General features: G+C 43.2%; 1 protein-coding gene across 1 annotated transcript in view; it reads right to left on the bottom strand.

Moving 5' to 3' along the window:
* CUNH9orf84 (chromosome unknown C9orf84 homolog) overlaps window positions 1–26,122 on the bottom strand; it is a 100,760-nt gene that overhangs the window by 42,504 nt on the left and 32,134 nt on the right. Inside the window, exons 10-15 of the mRNA XM_018569949.1 lie at window positions 25,732–25,761; window positions 20,370–20,544; window positions 14,961–15,068; window positions 2,909–3,087; window positions 617–689; window positions 203–272 (exon numbers count right to left, since the gene is read on the bottom strand). Coding sequence (XP_018425451.1) covers window positions 203–272; window positions 617–689; window positions 2,909–3,087; window positions 14,961–15,068; window positions 20,370–20,544; window positions 25,732–25,761 — 635 coding nt within the window. The remainder of the gene's footprint in view (window positions 1–202; window positions 273–616; window positions 690–2,908; window positions 3,088–14,960; window positions 15,069–20,369; window positions 20,545–25,731; window positions 25,762–26,122) is intronic.

Here is a 26,122-nt window from a genome sequence, read left to right as displayed (position 1 = left end):
ACAGGTCAAACAAATTATGAATGCATATAAAGGTTTAACCTTACTATAAAGTTATGCCTGCAAACATTTCAAATCAATTATCATTTGTAGACCATAATTAGCCAAGGTCAGACATCACTTTACCCTGAAGAAAATATCACTTTAGTGCCTGTGAAGTTATAATATTATGGCATTCCTTGAATAATAAAAAGCATTTACTGACCTGTCTAATACATTTTTTGGATCCAGAAATGGATTTCCACTCACAGGACACAAGGCAATTGCTTTTAGACCTGTCAAAATGTCAGTAAACATTTAAAAATAGAAACACTTAGAATATTTGCCAAATCTTTTAGCTTCAATGTGGAACCCTAAAATTAGTAAATCTGACTGTACAGCCAATCAATGACAAAGTTTACATACTGTAAGAAGTACAGTGGGGGAAATTTACTTGTAACACAGAAAATGCAACATAATGCAAAATGTACTTATTTTTGTTGAAAATGTTCAATTGCTACTGTATGTAACATTTATTGCACATGATAGAAAATGTTCAAATGCCACGTAACATTTTACAAAATCGATTAAAAAAAATGCAGGAATAGTGAGGAAAGAGCCTGCATATTAAATGTCTTACCTTCAGTTTTCTCAATTGAAATATTTAGGGATTCTTTAATGGCTTCTGAATGCATTCTACTTAGAATGAGTATCTGATGAAGAATAAAAAGGTAAGTCAAACAACTCAGATTATCAAACACATGACTAGATTACTAGATTAAAGCGACACTAAACTCAGGAGTAGACATGTGCACCGGAAAAAAAATTGTTTCGTTTTCATTCAGATTTTTGTAATTTGGGTCCACAAGTCAATTCGTTTCGGGATTAGGATGAAATTAGTTAGCGGTAGTATGTACGAATTTTCCTTGCAGCAAAGTGACAGACAAAAGGCAAAAAAAAAGACATTTTTTTTACAGTCTGCAGAAAAAAAAAAAAAGCTGGAGGTTCCCCTTCCGATTTATACCAGACCCTTTAGGTCTGGCGGCAAGGGGGCTTATGGTACCCTTTTAATTAAGGGGGCACCCAGATGCCGCCCCCCCCCCTTGTAAATGCATAAGGTACTTGTTCCCCTACTCATTCACAAAAGGCTTAAACTAAAATGTAAATAAACACACCACACTTTTAGAAAAAATCCTTTAACTGTCAATTTTTGACAATTCCTTTATTTAAAAAAATAAAATAAAATGCTTCCATCGATGTAACCCAGCATCAATCACGATGCACGATGACAGCCAACTTGCCAGAATAAAAGTCCAGGCGCGCGACGACCCGTCCGAACCTGAGGAAGACAAGCCGCATCTGGACATAATTGACATCTGGACATAATGTGTGTTGTAAAGTAATCACTGGTCCAAGCTCGCTCCTGTGATGGACTACAACCTCACATTTACTTTACCAATTTGTATTGAGATTGTAGTTCATCACTTTCAAAAGTGGCGAACAGCTCAAAATATCATGTATTTAAACTGGGCCCTATGAACCATACAGAAGTAAAAGAAAAAAAGGATGGAATAATTTTAATATGATTAATAATAGAATAATATAATGAATTAATAATGCAGTAATATATTTTCATATATACAGGGTTATTCACGAAGGGGCCGAAGGATCCAGCCGTAGCTTCGGCTGATCCTTCGGCTCTCTTTGGCCGCTGGAGCGGCTGCTGTATGGACTATTCACAATAGCCAAAGGCGGCCGAGTGAAATGCATATGGTTCGGAAAAAAAAATGCTACGAAAATAAACCAAGCCCGAGCCAGCCTTTTTTACTTTTACTATTTGTTTACATTTTTTTTAACTCCTTTCACTGATTTCCTATTCTGCTCGGTACCACGGAGGTACAGAACAGAACAGCCAAGCCGAATGCCGCTCGGCGGCGTTCGGCTATTCACTCACTGCTGTTCGGCCTTTATGAGCATAGGGGTGAACGGCAGCGAGTGAGCTGCACGAGCTTTGGCTCAGCCGATCCAGATGTTGGATTGGCTGAGTCGAAGTCCTTCTGACCGAAGGCAGCCATACAGAGCCGATGTATGGCTGAAATCAGCCATACAAGCCAGAAGTGAATACCCAAACAGCGTTTGGCTCACTTCACTTCGGCTTGGCTATTCACTTGTCTGCCATCGGCAGCCAAGTGAATAACCCCCATAGTTTTACTTTATAGTATACAGTATATAACCCCTTCTTTCATTTGCTCCCTTTGGGTCTGTTAAATATACCACTGAAAGTGTTTTCCTATAACTGCCAAAATACCTGTTGATGCTTTCAGGAGCCCACTAAACTCATACATTTCTGTAACGACACAGATCACACCAGCACCTAAGGATCTTGACACTGGATCCAGCATATATAATAGTGATAGTAGTAGCACATCTTCTCACAGTGAAGCTGCTCCTTAACAGTCAGGGGGACTATCACATCATCTGTAAACAAAAACCAAGAGAGTGCCTTCTCCTGTGCATTATCATTTTTTGTAAACAAATAAAAGAACAATAACCTCCTCACAAAGGTAAGGTGCAGGCAGCATCTAAACAAAGGAGTCACAGGATGACTCTATCTGCAAGGCTGTTATAGGGTGAGATGAGACCGGCAAAGGCACGTTGGTTGCTCTATCATCCAAGCCCCCACTGGCTGAAAGCGTTTTTGGGGCATGCCCCTTGTTCAGATGCTGCCTGCATCTGACCTTTGTGAGTAGGTTTTTATTGTTCTTTTATTTATTTACAATAAATAATAATGCACAGGAGAAGGCACTCTCTTGTTTTTTGTTCACTAAAGATTTCATACATTTCTGTAGCGAGTTTCCTAATAAATAAGATAGTATTGCATCGGTTATAATGACTTTTTTGTTGTTCAATTAAATACCTACAGATAACCTACTTTGAGTAATTTCTGTTCTGCATATGTCTCTTCCATCCACTGTAAGAGGGCTGTGATTTTGGGGTTTGCCTCTTTTGTTTTATCTTGTACATACTGAATGATCCTCAGCTTTCTCCAAACATCATTTAAACAAGATTCCAGTACACTTTTGTACATGCTTTTTGCATTACACAAGTATTCTATGAAGAAGCAGATATGTAAAATTAATTGTTATAAATAGCTGGCTGATCTCATTTCATCTGTGTAACTGTATAACTACAATATACACTGAAGTGGCTTCTGGTGCCACTGCCTACAGAGAATACTTAACTGGAATGTATAGTGGTTTTCTACAAGTTTTCTTTTTTATTATGATTAGCACAGTAAAATGTTTCCTTTTTTTAAGTCAGTTGAATATAAAATGTTGTATATGAATATTTTGCACTCTTTTTTTTTTAGAACCAGCAGGTGTAGCTGTAGTCTTCCTTTTATATTTAGCATTACATCTTTGCTGATACAATGCTGAAGGAAGCCAGCAGTTATTTACAGAGCTCAAGCAGTCTTAAGAGCAGTAACTCATTTTTTTTTCTCTTATCAAAAGGCTAAGTACCAGATATCATTAAGATATTAAGGGAGCTGGAAAGCAAGATGTCTCTGCCTCTCTCTTTAGCTATACTGTAGTGCTCTAGAAACATTTTATTAAATGTCTGCTTGTAAAACAAAGATTGTAAACATATAATAAAAAATATAAAATATAATAGCTAAAAACATATAATATAAAAAAAAAACAACTGGACCCAAACCCATCAACGTTTTAAACAGCTCAGTGAAGTTTTGCATTTCATGAGCTGTAAAAATAGCATTAAGCCATGAGTTTGAGTTTAATGATCACAGCATACATATTACATGGTATGCTCTTTTTTCCCAGGTTTCTAGATAAGCTGTTCTCCACATCAGAGACCGCTTTGGCAGTTTGCATAAAGCAGCTTTTGTTATAAGAATGTGTGTTCACCAAATAAATTAGTTTTTTTTTTCCACAGAGTTGTGATGACGCAAATTCTGAAAATAAAAATACATCACATAAAGATACTGTGATTTATATTTATTTTCATAAATGTTGATAAGTTACTGGCTAGCAGTGTAACGAAAATTCACCTGACCTGGACCAAAATCTTAACATTGCTCTCTTTATATCCTACACAATGTAAGAACATTGCTCCATACATTTTGACAGGTATACATTTAAAAAAAAGAAAGGGTGAATCACATTTTTTACTTGGAAGTCCCCTTCGGTTACAGCCAATGCATATTGGGAGTTCAAAGAGTTCCCCTTAATTTTTATTTTTTTTAACAGGTAAAGTTTTTTATTAATTTTCATACATAAAAACACTCACAAAAAGACAATTACAAATACAGATCAACATTCTAAAGTCAGCATTTCAGCAGTCCGTACAAGACAATACGATAATGATAACTCAAAAAATAAAGATACAGATACAAGTAGACAAATACCGAAACAAAACCCAGGGTCAGCCAAACCACTGAGGGCAGGCCCCCATAGGGTCAAGGAGAGGAGTAAGATGAGGGGGGAGAGGAGCAGGGGGAGAAGCAGTCCAGCAGAGAAGGGCAGAAGAAAGGAGAGGCAGAAGAGGGGGATGAAAAGGAATACCAAGTTAGCATCAGAAGAGCGAGAGTGGCCAAGGAGAGAAGGGAAAGGGAAGGAACAGGGGCGGGGCAGGGAGGGGGAGAAACCCAGAGCAAGAGGACCGAAGGTCAGACATAGGATTAGGCTTATTTCCGGAAGATAGGGGGGGGTGTTCTCAGGAACTCCTCTCCGGTCAACCACGTCTCTTATTCCCCCCCAACTCTCGAAACCTCAGTCCACTTCCTCCGGACTACCTCTCAGGCGATGCAGGCGGGAGCAAGGTCTCCCCACCCGGGCCCTCCAGGGTGAGACCCCTAGCCGCCACCCAATCCCCCCAGATCCGATCAAATTTGCGAACACAGTTTCGGCTCATATATGTTAGTCTGTATATCGGGAGCATCCGGTCAATCGTGCCCAACCATTGTCCCACCGTAGGAGGGGAGGGCAGCTTCCACCTCAGAATGATTTCCCTGCGGGCGTAGAAAGCCACATGGAATATAAGAAGCTTTGTTGCCTTAGGAGCCTGCAGTGTCTCTCCACATCCCAGCAGGAATATCAGTGGGTCCATGTCAAGCTGATGTCCGGACACCGCACTTATCGTAGAAACCACTGAATCCCAGTAAGACCGGAGCTCACCACACGACCACACCATATGTAGAAAGGTGCCCTCCTCTCCTCCACATCGAGTACACCTTGCATCAGCAGTGGGGTAGATTTTAGCCAGTCTAGTCGGGGTGTAGTAGGACCTATGTAGAAATTTGAGCTGGATAAACCGTTCCCTGGGGGAGATCACTGTGTAAATGTAAGTCTGGACACAATCCTCCCAAAGATCCTCTGTCAGGGCAGGTATGTCTGCCTTCCATTTCTCGTAGAGAGGTATCAGCTGGGAACCCCCCTCACATGTCAGCCGAAGGTATAAGGAGGACAGAGGCTTTTGTATCCCCTTTGACCTGAGGAATCGCTCAATCCGTTCCGAGTCAACCCTTATCGGACCAGGGAACTGGGCTCTATGTGCGTGTTGTAGCTGTAGATATCGGAACCTCATAGTCAAAGGCAAGGAATACGTGGCTCGGAGAGCTTCAAATCCCAGCAACATCCCCCCAGGCATGATGTGTTTGATCATTGTTATCCCACGATTGGCCCAGTGCTGGGGCTCCGGGACAGAGAGTAAATGAGCCAATCTCGGGTTACCCCAAAGTGGTGTTTCCGGGGAGATAGTGCCTTCCAGCATCTGTCCCCTCCGCACCCTGTCCCACACTCCCAAGACAGTGCGCATGGGTCCCGTGACCGTCCCGACTGCCTTTGGGCACCTATACACCAGGTTGCTCAGACCAGCGTAAGATCCCATCAGTGCCGCCTCCAGGGTCACAGCCAGGTTGTCCCTATCCCCCTCAAACCACCAGTGGGCACTCACCAGTACAGACGCCCAATAGTATGATTTAAAGCAGGGAAGTCCCAGTCCCCCCTCAGACAGAGGGAGTTGCAGGGCCTTCCTGGATACCCAGGGAGTCTTTCCTGCCCAAACAAAGCTGCAAATGACACCCTCCAGAGTCTGGAAAAAGGAGTTAGGGATTTGGACAGGGGTGTTCCGAAAGCAGTAGAGGAATTTGGGGAGGAAAACCATTTTTATCAGGTTAATCCGGCCCACAGGCGTCAAGGGGAGTGTCTTCCAGGTTAAACATTTCGCCCTCAGTTGTCTAAGTATGGGGTATAGATTATTTTCGAGGAAGCAGGCCGGATCCGAGGTCACCACCACACCCAGGTATCGGAACTCAGAGACCTGCGTAAGTGGCAAGCCCGGATCCAGTCTCAAGGGAGAGCTACCTAGCGAGAACAACAGGGACTTCCCCCAATTCACCCGGAGACTCGAAAAGACTCCGAAAGTGTCCAATATCCCCAAGGCCGCCACCAATGAGGGTCCCGCGTCATGGAGGTAGAGGATCGCGTCATCAGCGTAGAGGGAGACCTTCTCCACCAACCTTCCCACCGCAAGGCCCCCTACCTGGGCCGAGGCGCGGAGCCGGATAGCCATGGGCTCCATCGCCAGGGCAAACAGTCCAGGCGAGAAAGGGCATCCCTGTCTCGTGCCCTGACCCAGGCCAAACGGAGCCGACAGCAGGTTATTAATGCGCACCCTAGCGGTGGGGGAGGAGTAAAGCATCTGAATCCAGGCAACAAAGCGATCCCCAAAACCAAACTTCCGGAGTACCGCAATCAAATAGGGCCATTCGACGGAGTCAAATGCCTTTTCCACATCAAGGGAGGCAAAGGAGATAACAGCATTGATTCTATTGGCAAGCATACGGGTGAGGATCTTCAAATCCACATTTAACAAGGATATTGGGCGGTATGGTGAACACTGCACAGGGTCCTTCCCGGGTTTGGGCACAACCACTATAATAGCCTCAGACATAGAGGGAGGGAGAGCACCCGTCTCAAAAGCAGCCTTATAGGTGCGCATCAGGTGTGGAGCAATCCCCTCTGCATGAGCCTTGTAGTATTCCACCGGGAATCCGTCCGGCCCCGGCGTTTTGCCCGTCTTTAGGGAGGCGATCGCTAGCTCCAGTTCCCTGGTAGTAAAGGGGGTATCCAATGCCGTACGAGAGTCTAGGGGGAGGACCGTGAAATCAATGTCATCCAGATAGTCAGCAAGGTCACGAGCAGAGTAATCTACTCTGGAACGGTACAGGTCCTTATAGAATGAGGCGAAGCGGGCAGTGATTCTCGCAGGGTCTGTCACGGCTGACCCATCCGGGTTCAGCACCCCGGAGACACTACACGCCCCTCCCCCACCAACCAGGCCAACATTCTACCCTTCCGTTCGCCTTCCGCAAATATTCTCTGTGACTGGTACAATAAGCACCTGCGGGCAGCGTCCGTACGCGTCAGCTTTAGGTCTCTGTGTACACTCTGCAGCTCCGTGTATAGCTCGGGTTCTTTGGTGTCCGCGTACCTACGCTCCAGTTCTCCCGCCCGCCCCTCAGCTTCAGTTATTTGTAACTCCGCCCTAGTCTTCCTGATCACATACTGGCACTGTCCCCGAATAAAGGCCTTAGAGGAATCCCACTCCATTGCCGGGGATGCCGTCCCCCGATTAAGACCCCAGAAGTCATCAATGGCCACAGCTATATGAGGTCTCACCCTCTCGTCCGGGATCCAGAAGCGGGATAGGCGCCACAATCTATCAGAGGGAATCGAGGAGACAGCCACAGACAGCCGCAAGGGGGCATGGTCCGATATTCCCCTGGGCAGGATGGAGAGATCTCGGAGCCTCGGGAGCACTGAGGGTGTAACATAGCATAGGTCAATTCGCGAGAATGACCTATGTGATGCCGAATGACAGGTGTAGTCCCGAGTCTCCGGATGCCACCACCGCCAGGCATCCACCAAGGAGCCCGCTTCCGCCCATCTAGAGAGTTCAGAAGTAGCCGCCGTCCCGCCTCCCATCCGGTCCACAGCGGGGGAGGCACCATATTGAAATCCCCCAGTATAAGAACGTCCTCGGTGGCAAAGCCAGCAATGAGAGGCAGCAATTTGTTCAGAAGCTGTACCGAGGCCGGGGGCGGAATGTAGAGGCCCACCACCACCATTTCCCTATGTAATATTCTGGCATACATCACCACATAGCGGCCCTCCGGGTCTAGTTTGAGATCTAAGAGGTCAAATGCCACTACCTTGTGCACCAGTATACTGACTCCTCTGGCATAGGTTGAATACGTAGAATGATAATAATGACCCACCCAAGCCTTCTTCAGGCTAAGTACCCTTTCGCCAGTCAGGTGGGTCTCCTGAAGAATACAAACATGAGGTCTATAGGAGTTCAGATACTGGAACACCAGTGAGCGCTTGATTCGAGAGTTAAGCCCCCGGACGTTCCACGACACTATATTAATATCAGTCATTTTTCAGAGGGGAAATACAATAAGACATCTCTGCCCCATTACAAGAAGCAATCCCATCCCCCTCAAACACCCCCCCCCAAAGCCCCAGAGCACAGATCCACTTAAAATGAGTGCAGTAATTAACATACAAGGAAAACAAAAAACACATACACCACCCAGTAACAAAAACACATATCCCCACATCCCAATTACCCCCCCCCCCCCCCCCCCCCCAAACGAGGAAGTGCCCTAGAACCCGAACCTGTCATGGCAACCAGCCAGTAGGGGATGTCACAACTCTAGTGACTAGAAACGTAAATGAACAGTCGTTACAGGAGGGGCCCCACCTCTAAACAGCAGAAGGTGGGCCCCGTGGAACACTCAAGTTCTATGAGGGTACAGTCTTAGTTACAAACTTGTGAGAACCCGGCAAACCGTCTCGTAACAGTCCAGTGGCGTTCTCAGGCACTCTAGGCAGAAATCTGTGCAGGATCATATCCACCGCAACACTATACATTCCAGTAGAACAGAGGGTCATAAGTCTGGGATAACAAAAAGAAGACAGCAATCCAAAATCAAGAAGAATAGTAAATAACATAAATAGAAAAAATAGAACCATAGGAGTCGACTTTCCCGGTCCGGAATATACAGGAGAGGGGTCTCGCGATCCATCTGTCTCCCCCCTTGATAGAATTCAAAACAGCGGCCCCACATGGGCTAGCAATCTCAGGTCTTGGGCAGGTGTTCGACCCATCTACAGGCCTCCTCCGGATCAGTAAAGAAGCGAGCAGCCTCCCCATCCTGCACCCGCAAACGTGCCGGGAAGAGCATGCTGTATCAGATCCCCTTGGCTCTTAGGGCAGCCTTAGCAGAGTCAAAGGACTTGCGTTGCCGCTGGGTCTCCACTGAGTAATCCGGGAAAATAAGTAGCTTGCTGTTTTCGTATTTGAGCTCTCCCATCACTCTAGCCTCTCGCAGGATAGCATCCCGGTCTCTAAAGTTGAGGAGCCTGAAAATAAAAGTGCGCAGGGGGGCTCCCGGGGGGCCTCGGATAGAAGGCATGCGATGGGCCCGCTCGACTGCGAAGAAGGCTGTAAGCTGGGCCTTAGGGAGCAGAGATCGAATTAGGGACTCAGCAAAGGTGAGTGGGTCCTGTCCCTCCATACCCTCCGGCAGACCCAGCACCCGGAGATTACTGCGCCGGTTCCGGTTCTCTGCATCCACCGCCCGGGACTCCAGTGCCTTAACTTTAGTCTGCAGGATGCGCAGAGTCGCCATGTGGGCCCCAACAACATCCTCCACCTCGCCCACTCTACCTTCCACGGCCGCCACCCGGTCCCGAAAGCCGTCCAAGTCTCTCCGGAGCAGAGCGACATCAGACTGCAGGTGGTCAATCTTGGCCGTCAGCGCACTCTGGCACCCCGAGATCGCCGCCATCACCGCTGTAAATTGGGCAGGCCCCGACAAGGCCTCCTCCGGAGCTTCCGGCTGGGCCGCCATTCTGGCGCGTGACTGTTTCAGTCCGCGGGCCGGCTGAGACTGAGGGGTAGTAGGGCGGCTCGTAGATGACCTCCGGCGCCCCCGAGACATACCCCCGGGATCAGGGCTTGGTCTGGGTTCAATCCACCGTCCACTCGAGCGCTCCACGGGGCCTGGGAAAACAGGATAGTAGGATAGGTGGCGGAGCACAGTTACTACACGTGTGCTCCGGTCGCCATCTTGGACACGCCACGAGTTCCCCTTAATAAGTAAATACTTGAGAAGAAACTTTTGCTGAACTGATTTAGAGGATAACTCATGTATGAAGAAATCAAAGTGTTATGTTTATGCAGTTAAAAGAGAACTATGGGGTAACCTTTTTATTCCATAGTTCTCTTTAGGGTCACGGGAGGACATAAACTAACGCTATTGCCACCCAAGTGGCTGATTGTAACAGGTTTACTCGTCCATCATTCCAGGATTGGCGCAGGCTTCCGCCGCAACATCGCGGACGTCATCAGGCCCCCCCTCCTATGTTGGATTAAGCCGCAGGATTCAATTGCCAGGCGTTCAAGCAAGGGAGAAGACGCCGGGCAATACTGCTCCTACCCCGAACGTTGAACCTGCTATCACACCCCCCTCAGACAATTGAAACTTTACCAAACTCTGCATATTCCCTAATACCAGGAACACGCTCCTTGCAGACCTACTGGACTGTCCTTACTGTTGTCCAGAGCTACCATTGTGGGGCAGCATCCCTGACAACCTCTTGGGGACAAGCTGCAACTGACAACAAGAGAGAACATTCTCTTCCAAGGACCTTTACCAAGGCAACCTGGAGATAGATCTGAGTACCAGAGTGATTGTCCGGGGGAACACTTCTAAACCGCAAGTACTAGTTATATCATCCAATATATAAATTGACTGTCTGTGAAAAACTCCCTACAATATAAGTACCCATTTTGCTGTTCTACTATCAAGTTAAATTCCTGTTAAGTACTTCCCAACTGAAATTGCTTGTCTACCCAGATGTACTATCAGAGTGAATATATGTGATACACTTCCCGCACTTCCATTATATTAGCCTCCAGGGAAGGTGATCTGAATCACATTTAACCCTCAATGTGCTCTATATAACAAGGACTGATACGTGTCATTGCTCATATTAAAGGGGAACCTCTTCACACCGCTGTGGGAAAAGAGCACTGTGAGCGGCCAGTGTCTCTCTTCCCACACAGCTCGGCCGCCTATCACAGTGCGGCAGAGCGGTGTGGGGGCGGAGACAGCACATTCACAGGAGGCTGGGCTCTGCTCTCGCACCGCTCACTCAGCCTCCTGTGACAGCGTATCAGAGATTAGAGCAGGCTACATACACTCAGCGATCAGTGATCACTGAGTGTTTGTGATCACTGAGTGTATTTCGGTTTCGTTTCGGTTTTTAAATTTCTATTTCGGTGCACCTCTATTTAAAACTTCCCAAAGCAATGCCATACTATTCCTTTTCCTGCTGCATTTTCCCACAAGGACACAAAACTGGCAAAACAAAGGCCAGTAAGTGCCTTATGGCAAATATTGTGCTGATGAGGGCGCCATACACATGGAGAAATTCTGTTTTCCATGCAGGCAACTCGTTTCTCCTTAAAGCCCTCACCATCAGGTATCTGGCAGTAGATTCCTAGACTGTGTATTAGACCATTGTTTATAATTGGGTTTTATAATTATTATCTGGAAGGATGGCTCCTGGAAACTAAGAAGCCTAGACTGTTCCACATAGTTCAAAGACTAGCATAGCTGACTACCCTCAATGGTCCAACCAAATATATTAGAGTCAGCACATGCTTTTTTCTGTGGCTGCATTGCTAGCTTGATTAGTACTAAATTGCAATAATAATATCTATAACAATAACTAGGTATCTCCAGTCAACCTAACCTGCAAATGTCCTGTACTTTACCTTAGATCTCAGCTCCACAAACTTTCAATACTTAATATTTCCTACTGATTATCTGTTCCTATTTCATGCTGCTTCACTCACAATATTTTAGGCTGCCATTTTTGTTTTACTTTACTTTTTCTTTCTCAGCATAAACTGCTTGGCATTCTTGTGGTTGCTCCCCTTTCTGAAGGTACCAGCACATTTGTGTAGGGAAGTATACTTAATGGAGGCATGCTGCCATCTAGTGGTCCAAATATTTGCATGCAGACCTATGGTATAGCATGCCACACATGCCAAAAGGGTTAGCTGTTACTACTTGTTTATACTGCTACATTTAAATAAAAAAACTTTTCAAAAGGAAGCAACCCTAACATAAATTTATGAACATTATGAATATGTTGGCAAACTGTGCTTGTCCATAATGCCTGTGACACCAGTGATTTCTTTGCTGTGCCATCTGCAAAGCATGCATACTAAGACGTGCTCATTTGAACCTTGGCACCACATAGGAATGGTTAAGGATTTGTGAGTTCTTACCTTTTCTCCTCTGCCAGTTCCCTGCACTGAGAGAAATTAAAGTAGGACATAAGGCTGACCAACCCACAACCAACTGCTTCTGCTTTACTCCAGGGTACAAAAATAATAGGGTTGGAGGGAAGGACACATGGAACACAGGAGCCCCTGGGAAACAATGCAGTGTTAGGCATTCCTAGCTTTGGTGACGTATCACCTGATTTGTCCATCTTATAATAAAGTGTTCTACCATCAACACCTGGTTACAGTCCATATACCCATCGCACTCCTGACCGCTGTTTCATGAAGATTAGGTGGGTGCAACAGTAGTTAACGGATGTCCGCCCTCTCTATGCATAAGTAAGAATGTGGACATCGGCACTCTACCGACACCTGTCTGTCCTTTGTTGCCCTATTTCCATTCTTACTGCAGCAGTCATTTCTTTGGTTGCTATGGGATATATCCAGCTGCAGCATTGATACTGTATAATCTAAGTCCCCGATATCTTTCAAAACAGGCATATTTATTGGGGTCTTTATGACTAGCCTCTCTGACATGCTTACTCCAGCTTACCTTTCTTACTGTAATCTAGCTACATACCACTGGATTCTGAACTTAGTAACCTCCACCCACCTTTTCACTGGTGCTTTCCCATAGCCACAACAGGATTCCTAATTCCTTTCCAATAGCCACAGGAAGGAAGGAAGAGGGAACAGGAAGTAAGGGTAAATCCCTCCAAAGTGAGGGAAATCCACAGTCAAGCTTGGATATGAAAAGGTCATACAATGACTCTATTTGTTGAGTTAGCACTGACTTTGATCTCGACCATGTGTTCTTATTTTGGAGTCCGTTCAGCAGGCACCTCAAACTAGTGTTTTTTTGGGAACATGTGGCCCTCTTACTTTTTCTTTGTGGTCCTCAATGGTCTACAACTGAACAAGGCCCCAGTTGTTCTATACCTGATAAAGGCAACACTTTTTTTTGGGAATTTTGCAGCTGCACACTTATGGAATGTTTTATGGCCCCTTTCTCTAAGATAAAAAATATTGTAAGTTACAATTATTTCTATTCTGTTATTTACCAAAGTTCCATAACCTTTTTCTGGAAATATTTAGGTGTGGCCCTTAGCACATCTAATAGGGCACATTTACAGATTTATTTCATTCATTTCGGCCCACTGTTTCATTTAAGTTTGACTTGCCTGGTATAATGTTTAAAAGCCAACCAAAAATTGGAAACCAAACCCTTAAACCTACACATGTCTTGGCAGAAGTCAACCTACACATTTCATTCCAGTGGAAGATGGTTTATGTCCGGTGACATCGATGTCACCGTGCTGCTCCCCCTTCCCTTAGTTAGCCGACGGAGCCACTTGGGGAAGGGGGGAGGAGTCCGGTAATGTTGATGTCCGTGACGTCACCGGACTCCTCCCCCCTTCCCTTCTTTAGCCGACGGAGCCACTTGGGCCGGGGATTGTTCTAAGGGAATTCCTACAAGTCCCGTGGAAGACAGACAACTGCAGAGCGTGCCAGGGAATCCCTCTTCCTTCTTCAAGCCGTAGTACTTCCTCCAAGCTTCCATAGAGAACTGAGGATGGGGGAATACAATGCAAGAGCCTATGTGTTGCACCCACGATCATTGATACGCTCTGCAGGCTTCGCTGCAAAAACGAAGCCGACGGAGCCACTTGGGGAATTGGGGAGGAGTACGGTGACGTCGATGTCCGTGACGTCACCGGATCTCCGACGGAACTCCCGGAAGTTGATCAAAAAAATTAACGATTAATCGAGGAATTAATCGTTAATTTCCGCAGCCCCAGTTTAAAGTGGATGGGTTTTTGTCTAGCAGTGTTGTTTCACGTTCCACAAAATGAATTATGTTCCCATGTTTACCTCTGAAATGAGTCATAAAAAATCTCTGCACAAAGGAAATCTGAAACTAGGATAATGCTGGCCTCCTGTTCAGAAATACAGTGGAAGGTATACTGATTTTGGATGCAACTGCAATTATATAACATTTAGATAACGAAAGTAAACCAAGTGAACATTTTAATTTCAAAATGAACTGATTGATTTTACTTGATGCCTAAAGTCAATCTTTAATCTCATGGGCATAAACCGTATATTTGCAAAATGTGGAACATTGTTGTACCTAACACACGTATTGGGCATTGCCAGCAATTTGCAATGCAGTGACACACACACTCCAGGCAAAATTCATATTTTACTGGTTAGAAGACTGAAAAATGATTTGTCCCTATAGGATAGCAAACTTTGCACAAAATCATTGCTTTTTCTGTAACTTTGCTGTGTAATTCTGTATAGGAAAGCCTTGATGACAAAATGTAACCCTAATACCTCCTTCAATGTCTATAATTACCTGCTTAAAAATGTCACAACCCATGACTTCAACTGGCAATTCTGTGAGCTGGAAGTAAAAAAAACCTGGGCGGGAGTACATAACATGGTAAAAATACAGATTGAGTTGTGGAAGTAATTATACTTTTGCCAGTGTGCTTACTTCATTTCCCTCTGCCAAAAATAATCACTTAGGTTTGGGTAAAGTTTTTTTTGAATATAAATTAGCTAAAATATAGAATGTCAAATTACATTTCAGATACCTAGTGCTGCATCTAAGGTACACATCAGTATAAGGTCTCGGAGTGTCACCAGTATGTGAAGAAAAGATGCATTTTTGAATAATATCATGTCTTTGTTGCTTTTGTTTGCTGGAAAATATGAAAATACACAATACAATAATAAATAATATAATACAATTAATAATATTATGTCAAAAGCAGACATTTATATGACTAAATAATGAAAGATTACTGGTTTACTGAAAGCATCAAAGATTGCTCACTTAACGGTTTATTTCTACCATAAAGAACGTGTTATCATGCACTACATCAACATGAGTTTCAGCAGTGTTTGTAAAAGACCTAATTTCAAGTGATCTGCATTGCAAAATGCAAGTGTACACACCAGAAATGCAATATGTAGGACTTTTTTCATACATTAAAATGGAAGTAAAGTTTCAAAAAAAAACCCTGCTCATTGATAGGCTTTCTATTGCAGAAGAGACTGTGTAAGTCTCTTCTGCCATAAAAGCTTCTTTCTACCTGTCAGTATTTTTTTTTCTGTAAGCTCACCCTGAACCTATGTGTATGCATACGCACACATAATGGCTAAAATCTCTATAATGCCTTTAGTTACACTTTAAGCAGTTTAATAAAAAGTCTACTATACATCATCATTGGGGTTGGGGGAGTTCATTGGAGTCACGGGCTTAACATGCTGCTATCTTTCTACTGTGGCAGTCTTTAAAGGATTTCTAGTTATATTTTCAGATCTTAGGAAATAATATACGTGCACATTTCTTTGTTCTGAGGCATAAAATTAAGATATAATCGTCTGGATTTAAATAGACTTACAGTACCTTACGAGTTACTAAGCTTGGATCTTTGAATATAGCAGTACGTATATACAGGATACTGTCAAATGAACATTTAACATGAGGCAAAGTTTACAGGTGTTTTTTCAGGGCTTGTTCACACCATTTCCAATGCATTTCAGCACAATTAGCTGCTGGATCGCATCCTGGCCGGCAGGGCCAGTGCAAGGATTTTTGCCTACACAGACGAAGATGGATCCCCCCCCGCGCACCCTCAGGCATTCTTATGGTAGCACTAGCCCTGCAAAGACATCCGTAAAGAAACACTCCAAAACTAATAGGGGATCTGTGATATCCATGTTACAGATCAAACCAATTATCTCAGAAGCATTTAGAAAAAAGGAAGACCATCAGCTACTAGTGCTGTATATGCGAAGCCACAAGCAATGACATCCCAAATAGTTTCCTGTGGAGCACCACAATACAAATACACCACAAAGTGTACCAATCCAGAAATCATAACTGAGATGTCCATGTTACAGCTCACACTAAACGTATCTAGAATTTGGGAAAAGAATGACCATCATCTTCTGAAGTTCAATATGTAAAGCCACAGGCATTGACACCCCACGTCTATTACCATGCAGCACCCCAATACAAGGACACCCCTATAGATCTTCACTAAAGATAGCATAACTAACAGCACTGACCACCCTTGTAATGGAAGTATATACAATGACCGCCAATGTAACAAAATTATTCACAATGAACGCCAATGCAACAAAAGTATTCTCACTGACTGCCAATGCAACAAAGGTATTCGCACTGACCGCCAATGTAACAAAGGTATTCACACTGACCGCCAATGCAACAAAGGTATTTGCACTGACCGCCAATGTAACAAAAGTATTCACAATAGCCGCCAATGCAACAAAGGTATTCGCACTGACCGCCAATGTAACAAAGGTATTCACACTGACCGCCAATGTAACAAAGGTATTCGCACTGACCGCCAATGTAAAGAAAGTATTCACACTGAACGCCAATGTAACGAAAGTATTCACAATGACCGCCAATGTAACAAAGGTATCCACAATGACCGCTGGTGTAACAAAAGATATTCACACTGACCGCCAATGTAATAAAAGTATTCACAATGACCGCCAATGTAACAAAATTATTTAAATGACCGCCAATGTCACAAAAGTATTCACACTGATTGCCAATGTAACAATTTGATTTGCATATGAATTAGTTGCGATATTTACATATGAATGGGTTGTGGCGTACTGATATGCAAATACCGCCGCCCATTCATATGTAAATATCTCGGCTAGGACAGTGCAGGCTTGCAACAGGCTCCGGATAGAGGACACAGCAGAGGGAGGTGGGGGGCGGAGTTCTGGCTATAAAAAAATGAAGCTCAGAGCCCCGTCCATGCCGCTGCTCCTGTGTATGGGAGGGAGGCAGTGTTTTTCCACCCTCCCCCACCAGCGACCTCAAAGGGCCGCTTGTGCTGCCTGTGTGGTAGCGCCGGCTATGCTGGCCGGCTCCCTGCCCGATGCCAGGATGTGATCCAAAGCGTTCCAGCAGCTAATAGGCTTTATCAAGCCCTTAGCTTAAAATGGGCTTTCAGGTGCAGTCCACTGCATTTGCATGCATTTTTTATGTGTTTACATGCGTACCAGTGCATTCCAGAGAAAATGAGACAAGCAATATTGTTTTTGTCTGGATAGGGACGGACTGCACAGATGTGAACAGAGCCCATAAATACCATAGGGATACATTGGGATGCTTTTTTTGATCCAGGAACAAACTGTCTTGATATGGACATGGTGCCCTTAGTATACAAATATACTTTCTGAATAAAGCTAAATGCAATTTTCAAAATTATGTTCATGAGGCCCTGTGTTTATATAATATAAAAAAAAGAAGAAGTTATTGATACTCACACTTGTAGTGTCAAAAATATAGGTGGCTGTAAGAGGTTATTATTACTGTCTGTGCATAATACATATTCACTTTGCATTGTCGTGTATTTTTGCCTAATGTGTTTTCATTGAAATCAATGGAAATGCATTAACCACGGTCAATGCTGGATTCACACCTATGCATCTCAGTTTTACCTGTACATTTGTAACTGTTTTGGGGAAGGTGCTGTCATTCCAATCACAGACCATTATAATGCGTGCGCACAGAACAAAGAACGGACATGAACCTTATATTAAGAACATTTAGCTAACCCTTTGTACTGCTTTGATTGAGAAGAAGAAAACACCCCACAAAGCTTGTCCTGCAAATATAACTGTTAGTGCAAACAAAAAAGTATCAGCGATAGTGCGTAACTGTGTTACTGAAATATATACAATTTTCCACAAGGGGTCAGTAGAATGTAAGGAACTCAAAGTCATGTCCTAGCATGCAAGCATGCATATATTAATGTTTTGTTTTTCTTCACTTTTATCTAAAAGTGGGCAGGTTTGTGACCCATCCAATCACTGTAGTTTAACTAATGCATGTCCATATATTTCCCCTGGTACTTTGTCCATTAACCCAGAAACAATAACAGTGCATGGTGGCAGTTCTAGTGTTGTACAAATGTTTAAAGATAACATGATACTACAAGTGGGATTGAAGCAGGAGTGCACATTTGTATCTAAATGGAAGACCCCTTTTATTCCTGTTTCCTATTTTCTCAAAGGATTCGAACTGAAATTCTACAAAATGTTGGTAGTAATAACAGAAGACTTGCCTTAGGCCTCATTCACACGGATGTACATAGCCATACAGCGTGCACACATGTGCTATGTGCATCTGTGTCCGGGAGGAACAGCTGGTGCACATAGCTGCCTGTACAACTCAATGACAGGAAGCGGCTGCATGAAGATACTTGCTGACCCGAAGTTACACCTACGTACAAGTACAGTCTTTGTCCAAAGGCGTACATCTGTATCTATCTATTGAGTTGTACAGGTGGCAGCACTCAGCTACACAAATCCAGCTGTCTCTCCTGTGCTATTTTATAGGCGCCATGCAGGGGCTGTCCTTTAGGATCTCTCAGCAGGCTGATTTCTGAAAAAACATAAAATAAGATAAACTCGTGAAGGTTTCATTACCTCCACTAGCTTGTCTGGTGAATGTAGAAAAGAGGAGGGAATTAATGCTATGTATATAGAGCATCAGAAAAACTGAATCAGTCATGTCAATAAATATTAATATCTAATATTGTAACAATTTTATTCAGTATTTATACAGTGACAATATGTTCTAAGGTGCTATTAATTAAGAATTGAAAAAAAAAATACTATATTGTTGTAAAGAAAAGTTTTGAACAAGGAGTGCATACAGTTGCATAAGTAAACACACAGGGGTCTATTGATAAACAAAATTACTGTGCAAATGTATCGGCATAAGTCATGAATCATTTTCATGTGAATGTTTTTAATATGTATGAAATGTTATCTTCTGATTTTTAATTTGTCTTTCGCAAGATGAATTTAATATTCATATGGTAAATCTTGTGTATTCCAATTAGGGATTCACTGTTACAGATACTGGGCATTTGGGCGAGTACTCATACTCGCCCAAATGCTCCGATACTTACCCTAATACTGGAACCTCCGGTCAGGGGGAGATTATCTCTTTCCGGCAGTGCCGGAAGGGAGCATGGAGCCAACTTCCCGGCCAATCAGGAAGCCGGGCGGTGGGTCATGACCTGCCTCCTGGACTCCTGATTGCCTAGAAAGCTGGCTTCATGCTGCCTAGCAACACTGCGAGGAAGCCTGGCTTCCTAACCAATCAGGAAGCCAGGCTACCTACCAGTAAAGCGAGGGAGCATGAAGCCGTGTTCTGTGGACAGAACACTGGCTTCCCAGGCAATCAGGATGCCGGGCGGCGGGCCATGACCCACCACCTGGCTTCCCAGCCAATAAGATGCTGGGATGCCGGTTTCGATACTGAAGAAAATGGTATCGGTGCAGTCCTAATTCCAATGTTGTCAAATTCCTTTTGAACTGGCTTTTTTGAGCTGTGTGAGGCTCTGTTGGTACCACCCGACTCAACAAAAGTAAATTTTTTAACCAATTTTCTTTGCAGGAGCCGGGTGGAAAACTGTCGTCCAAACGGTGATTGCATCCAAGCAGATACAGTCACTGTTTGAGTATTCAGCAACTGCGTGTTCCACTAGCTGCTCATTACAATAGCCAGCAGGGAAGATTTTTTCATTCACACTGTTTAATGTGGATGGGAGAATCAAATGATTTCTCTTGTTTAGTCCCGTGGGAAATATAAAAGGTATGTGGCTAGCTTTAGTGAGAGAAAATCTCTCCATTCAATTCAAAAATGTTTTAAAAATGTTTGCCAGGATACCAGAGTAGAGGGAAGCTTTACGCCAGTGCCCTGTGTTCAGACGCTATAAATAACATTCGCTCTTTCTTCTGTCTCTGTCACAAGTATTCTACAATTTTGTACTCTTGGCACTTACCCCAAATACTTGTGTATTTGTATAAATATATGTGAAGACGTCTTTTATATTTGTAACTATATTTGTAACTCAATAAAACTTTATTTGGAAAAATGTTTGCCAGGACACAGATTTTAATTTATTTGCTTATACTAATAATTGTAAATAACATACCTATTTTACATTTGTTGGTGACAGTTTTTTCTTGCTGGCATAACAGGAAGCGAGTAGAGTCAAAGCTGACTGAAGCAAAGTTCCACTCAGCACATGCAGAGACACCAAGGCCAGTGAGTTTGTTTAGAATGGGCACTGCTGCTGCTTGAAGGACTTGATAAGCTTGACACTGGCTCTCTGTTTGCAGAAAACAACACACATGCTTTCAGTATATCAAACAGGAAAAGTAATTTAATAAAGCAAACAACCATTGGAACCATTGGAAACAACCATTATTTTATTCATCTTCAATGCACTGTGTGCCCTTTGGCAGGAACTTTTGTTTCCATCATACCCCAAAATAATGTAGAAGATTGAATTCAATATTGCTTAAATGGCACAATTTTCATAAATTGTTTTTTAAAGTGAGTTTCATAAATTCCCTGCCTGCAATACAAAGCTGGCAATAGCATAGGTGTCAACATTTACTTTTGTCAACATCAACCAATGTATGTGCATTTGTGTATGTATGTTAATATGCATGCAACCCAATATGCAGTATATGTGCATTGAATGGCACCCCAACACACATATACAGTGTAAAACAACCTACCTGCTCTTCAGCCAACCAGTACACACAAATGTAAATGCACTGTGTGGTGTGGTAAAATGTATTGCCAAAAAGTAGTGCAAGTACATTTTTGTGTTTTGAGACTTAGTAAGGGCCCATTCAAAGCAGATTGATTCCACAATGTGCCAAAAACAAATGTGCTTTAACATGTGCAACGGTATGAATAGAACCTATGTCTAAGTCTAGTCCTGGCCATCATAAACTAAGTAAATATATGCACCCCCCTACACATGCCTTTAAAAAATGAAAGCATTATTCAAACCATTTAAAAGTAAAACATCTGCAAAATGTTTTTGTCTCAGTAAGAGTACTGCTACTTCAACTTTAAAGGCCACGTCAACTGGTCCCTGACAACCTGTGGCTACTGGCATGAAATCAGTGTTATATTCTTGAATTTCTTTACCAAAGGTTGCATTTGTGAGTGCTTTACAGGGTTTCAGAGTCTGTTTAGTAACATCATTTTTTTGTCTTTGTCCAAGTTTTCAAGATTATATTCATGTATTATTATACATGATTTATATAGTGCCAACTGTTTGAGCAGCTCAATATAATATAAGGAAGGCATTACAGTTACAATACCATTCCAGGCAAGATGGTTAAAGAGGGCCCTGTCTGTAATAGCTTACAATCTAAAAGAAAGGGGCAAGTGATACATGAGGTAGCTGTGTGGGGATGAATTGTTTGAGAAAGTGATAGTTCAGTGGTTAGGATGAGTAGGAGATAGCCAGGCAAGTTGAGGTAGGCAGATCCAGAAAATGATAGAGACTCTGGACAAGTCCTGGAGGCCAGCATGGGAGGAGTTGATGAGGAAGCTAGAATGAATATACTTTAGTGTTATTAGATTTTTAGAAGGGAAAGATGTTTAACCTCTTGCCGTCCGCCCGTAGTAAAAAAACGGACGGACGGCACTGCAGCATCTGCGGGTTGCCGTCTCCAGACGGCAATTTTTTTCTGCTCGCGCGCGCCCCCTAGCGGGCACGCACGGGCAGAATACCAAAAGAAAGCTCTATCTGTCCCCAAAAAAGGGTATAAAATTCATTTCAGTACAGCGCTGCATGACGGAATAAATGTCAGTTAAAGTACCGCAGCGCTGAATACTGAAAAATGGCCTGGATGGGAAGGGGGTTTAACACCGCGGATGTCAACTGGTTAATAATGAAGTTGATATAGTGTAAAGTGATATTTGTCACATTGTTTTATTTTAAGCATAGTAATCTCTTAGAAAAACACTACCAACTGTTTGCCCTTTTGCCAAATGGCAGGAAACCCAGAACAATTGAATGCCCACCAATGGTCAACAAACGTCAATTATCTCATTTACTTTAGAGGTGTGGTGTGTGGTGTAGATGTGTGGTGTGTTTAATTGTATTATGTAGTTGTAATTGTATACATAATTGTAATCACATGTCATTTCTTAAATGTAACTATGACTTAGAGATAATAATTCTGCATATTCAGAAACTTTAGAATTTCTTCACTATAAAATATCTAATAATAAATATAGCATAATACCTAAAGCTGTAAAATGAACAGATAGGATCTGGTTTTGAGGCTGTTCTGTGCGCTCTTGAGGACTGACAACATCAGAGGATAAACCCTGGCTTTCACTGTGTTCTGGTTTTCTGTTTTCTGCATCACTGACTTCACAGCAGAAATACACAATTAAGGCAAGTTATTGTTTCATTGTATAGTTCATCGCTTGTCAAACTGACAACAAGGAAAGCAACATTTAGGAGTGCAATATTAAAGGAAAACTTCAGTTGCGGCAACAATTTATATACCATACATAATTGCTACAAAAGATGCTTTGTAATATAATGGTATTAAATATACTGTATCCCACTTTCCTGTATATACATAGTTACATAGTATTTGAGGTTGAATAAAGACATAAGTCCAACCTATTGTGTGTGTGTGTGTGTGTGTGTGTGTATAGGTCCCTGAGTGTTCTCATTCTTAAGAGTACCTGCACCCTTGTACATTACGGTCTCTCAGGAAATCGTCCAAAAGCTTCTTGAATGATTCCAGACTATTTGCGGAAATGCGGAAATCACTGCTTGAGGCAGCAAGTTCCAGACCTTAACCGCGAAACTGATCATTTATTGATACTCTCTGTACCCGTTCCTTTAGCCAGTTCTCTATCCATGTACACACCCTTCCATCTATGCCCATAGCTCTCAGCTTGTATAGTAGGCGTTTGTGTGGTACCGTATCAAAAGCCTTTGAGAAATCCAGATATACCACATCCACAGACCTCCCTCCATCCAGATCTCTACTTACCCCCTCGTAAAAAGTCAGTAGGTTAGTCTGACAGGAACGGTCTTTCCTAAACCCATGCTGGTTGTCATTAACTATACCATTATCCTGAACAAATTCTACCAAGTAGTCCTTAATTATTCCTTCTAACAGTTTACAAACTACAGATGTAAGACTAACTGGTCTGTAATTCCCAGGTTGGCATCTTGCCCCCTTTTTAAATATTGGAACTACCGTAGCCCTCCGCCAATCACATGGTACTCTACCAGTCATTAGAGAGTCCTTAAAAATGAGGAATAATGGTCTAGTTATAACCGATCTTAGTTCCTTAAGTATCTTGGGGTGCAGAAAATCCGGTCCCAAAGCTTTATTTGCATTAAGTAGACTAAGTCTTATTTGTATCCCGGGTTCCGTCAACCACTTGGCTATATTTTGTGATGAACTCTGTGTTTTATCATGGGCGTCAAACCCGTTTCCCTCCTGAGTGTATACTGAGGAGAAAATACAGTAAAGTTTCTTGCAAAAAGATCATTGATCTGGATGGAAAATGTTTTTTCCTTAACAAAACTTTACATTAGATAAATTGTTTCACCTATCAAAGCGTTTATATTGTGTTTGTATAGCTAAGATAATGATTCAGCTTTTAGCACATCAATATTAACCAATATGCACTACTCATAAATACTTTGCTGTTTGTTATCATGAAAGTGGCATAACTAACCCAATAGATAATTTTTTTATTTAATACTTTACTTTTAGGGGCTTCGGGGAAATATTAGGGGTCTAAACAGACCCCTGATATTTCCCTTTTAAAATAGAAAGAGATTGAGAACACAATATCTTTTTCTGTGTCCCCTCTTATCAATGACCAGGAATCCTCTATGAGAGTTCCTGTTCATTGATAACTTGAGAATATTGTTTGTTTACTATAACCACAATTATGAATGAATGGGGGTGATGCAGATCACTCCCATTCATTCATAATTGAGGATATAGTTAACATACCATATTCTCAATTATGTACACACACTCAGCGATCACTGATCACTGAGTGTGTGTACATTGCTTTTCTCTCTGACACGCTGTCAAAGGAGGCTGATCAAGCGGTGTAGAGAGGGAAGCCCAGCCTCCTGTGACAGCGCTGTCTCCGCCCCCACACCGCTCTGCCGGACTGTGATAGGCTGCTGAGCGGTGTGGAGGAGAGACGCCGGCTGCTTACAGCGCTCTCCACCGCAGCGCTCGGCCGGCTGTCACTTTCTTTTCTCCCCGCTGGAACAGCGGCCAGCGGGGAGAAAAGAAACCAGGGATGCGCCGAAAATCCCGGGAAATCCCGAATGCCCGAAGTATCGGCCGAAACATGGCTCTTTCGGCATTATGCCAAAAGTGCAATTTTCGGCCGATATGTTTCGGCGGCCGATATATCGGTGCATCCCTAATAATTATCATCATATTAAAGGATTTTTTGCACCGTTTAGAGTTTATTATGACACTTTATTGCAGTCCCCCTAAGAACCCACAGCCTGTCATCTTGAAGCTCAGTCTGAGCAAAAGACTTGGTACAAGTCCATTTTCACCTTTGTAAGTGATCAGCGTTTATTGTGGTAATGTAGAGGTGAAGTGATGATGTATACATGTGCACATTTTCATGACTCATATTGCAGTCTTTCTTTGTTTTTTATGAGCTTTTTATTAGGCCTGAATCCTGGAAATTAAAAATTTTCTTCACAGGAAACTATATCTGAAACCCGGGTCGGGGGGCAGGTTAGAAAGCTCTGTTACAATAGACAAACATTTTTTTGCAAAACACAGAGGCAGCCATTTCATGAGGTGATGAAGAGGAAAGCGAACAAAAAAAACGTAAGTTTCAGTTTTCATATACTTTAGCTGCATATGCCTTCTTCATGTACACTTGGTGTACATTGCTGGCATATGTTTTTTTTTAAATACATCCGCAAAGGAGGAAATGGGCTTTAGGGTAATGGTCCTTGCTTCTAGGACATGGTAGCTCACAGCAAGATTGCTTATGTTTTCACTATTGGTCTGAACCAAAACACCTTATTAACTATTCTCACCAGCACTAGTAAGTATTAGGGATGTATCATTGGATGTATTGTCAGAAACTGTATGCAAAGGTGCTATATCAATTTGAAAAATGCTTAATCTTGTGTTAAAAGGTTAATAAACTCTCACGTGTTTTTGCATATATCTACTGCTAGCAAGCAGTAGATATATGCTAAAAATTTAGAGAAAACAAAAACCTTTTGAAGCAGGTTTAAACTTGCCTGTGTCTTCGCCGCGCGCTCCCTTACGAACATCTGAGAATGTATCGGGATCGCAACGGATCTTGGGGCGGGCACATGCACAGTTCAGATGTTCGGCCGGGAGATGAGGAGAGACACAAGGTAAGTACTGTATATGGAGCAGCGTGCACCCGAACAGACTTCCTGGGATATCAGAGGAGGACAGAGGAGTCAGCGCTAGATCAGAGACCCGCACCGGCGCTGGAGGGACAGCTGAAAACAACAGTAAGGAAGAAGATGATCGGATAAAGAGGCATCATTCAAGGTAAGTCCTTACACTAACATTGGGGAGAGGGGAAAAAAATCATTTAATGTCACTTTAACCCTTTCGCTGCCAAGGACGTATGGCATACGGACCTACAAAAGTGCTTCCAGCTGGCCAGGTCAGTATGCCATACGGACCTGGCATTTACAGTTCTACTATAAGCTGATGGACCATCAGCTTATAGTATAACTGTTCAGCAGACTGTCCCCTTTAAATTAATAGCTGTCATCAGCGGCTCAGAAGCCGCTGATGACCGCTATTATCAAAAATACCGGGCGCCCCCCCCCCCCCCCCCCCCCCCCCCCCCGCAAAAAAAAAAAAA

This window comes from Nanorana parkeri, unplaced genomic scaffold, assembly GCF_000935625.1.
Source record: "Nanorana parkeri isolate BGI_ZX_2015 unplaced genomic scaffold, ASM93562v1 scaffold1432, whole genome shotgun sequence".
Classification (NCBI taxonomy): Eukaryota; Metazoa; Chordata; class Amphibia; order Anura; family Dicroglossidae; genus Nanorana; species Nanorana parkeri.
The sequence above is the reverse complement of the archived record's forward strand: the minus strand, read 5'-3'. Positions and strand labels throughout refer to the sequence as shown.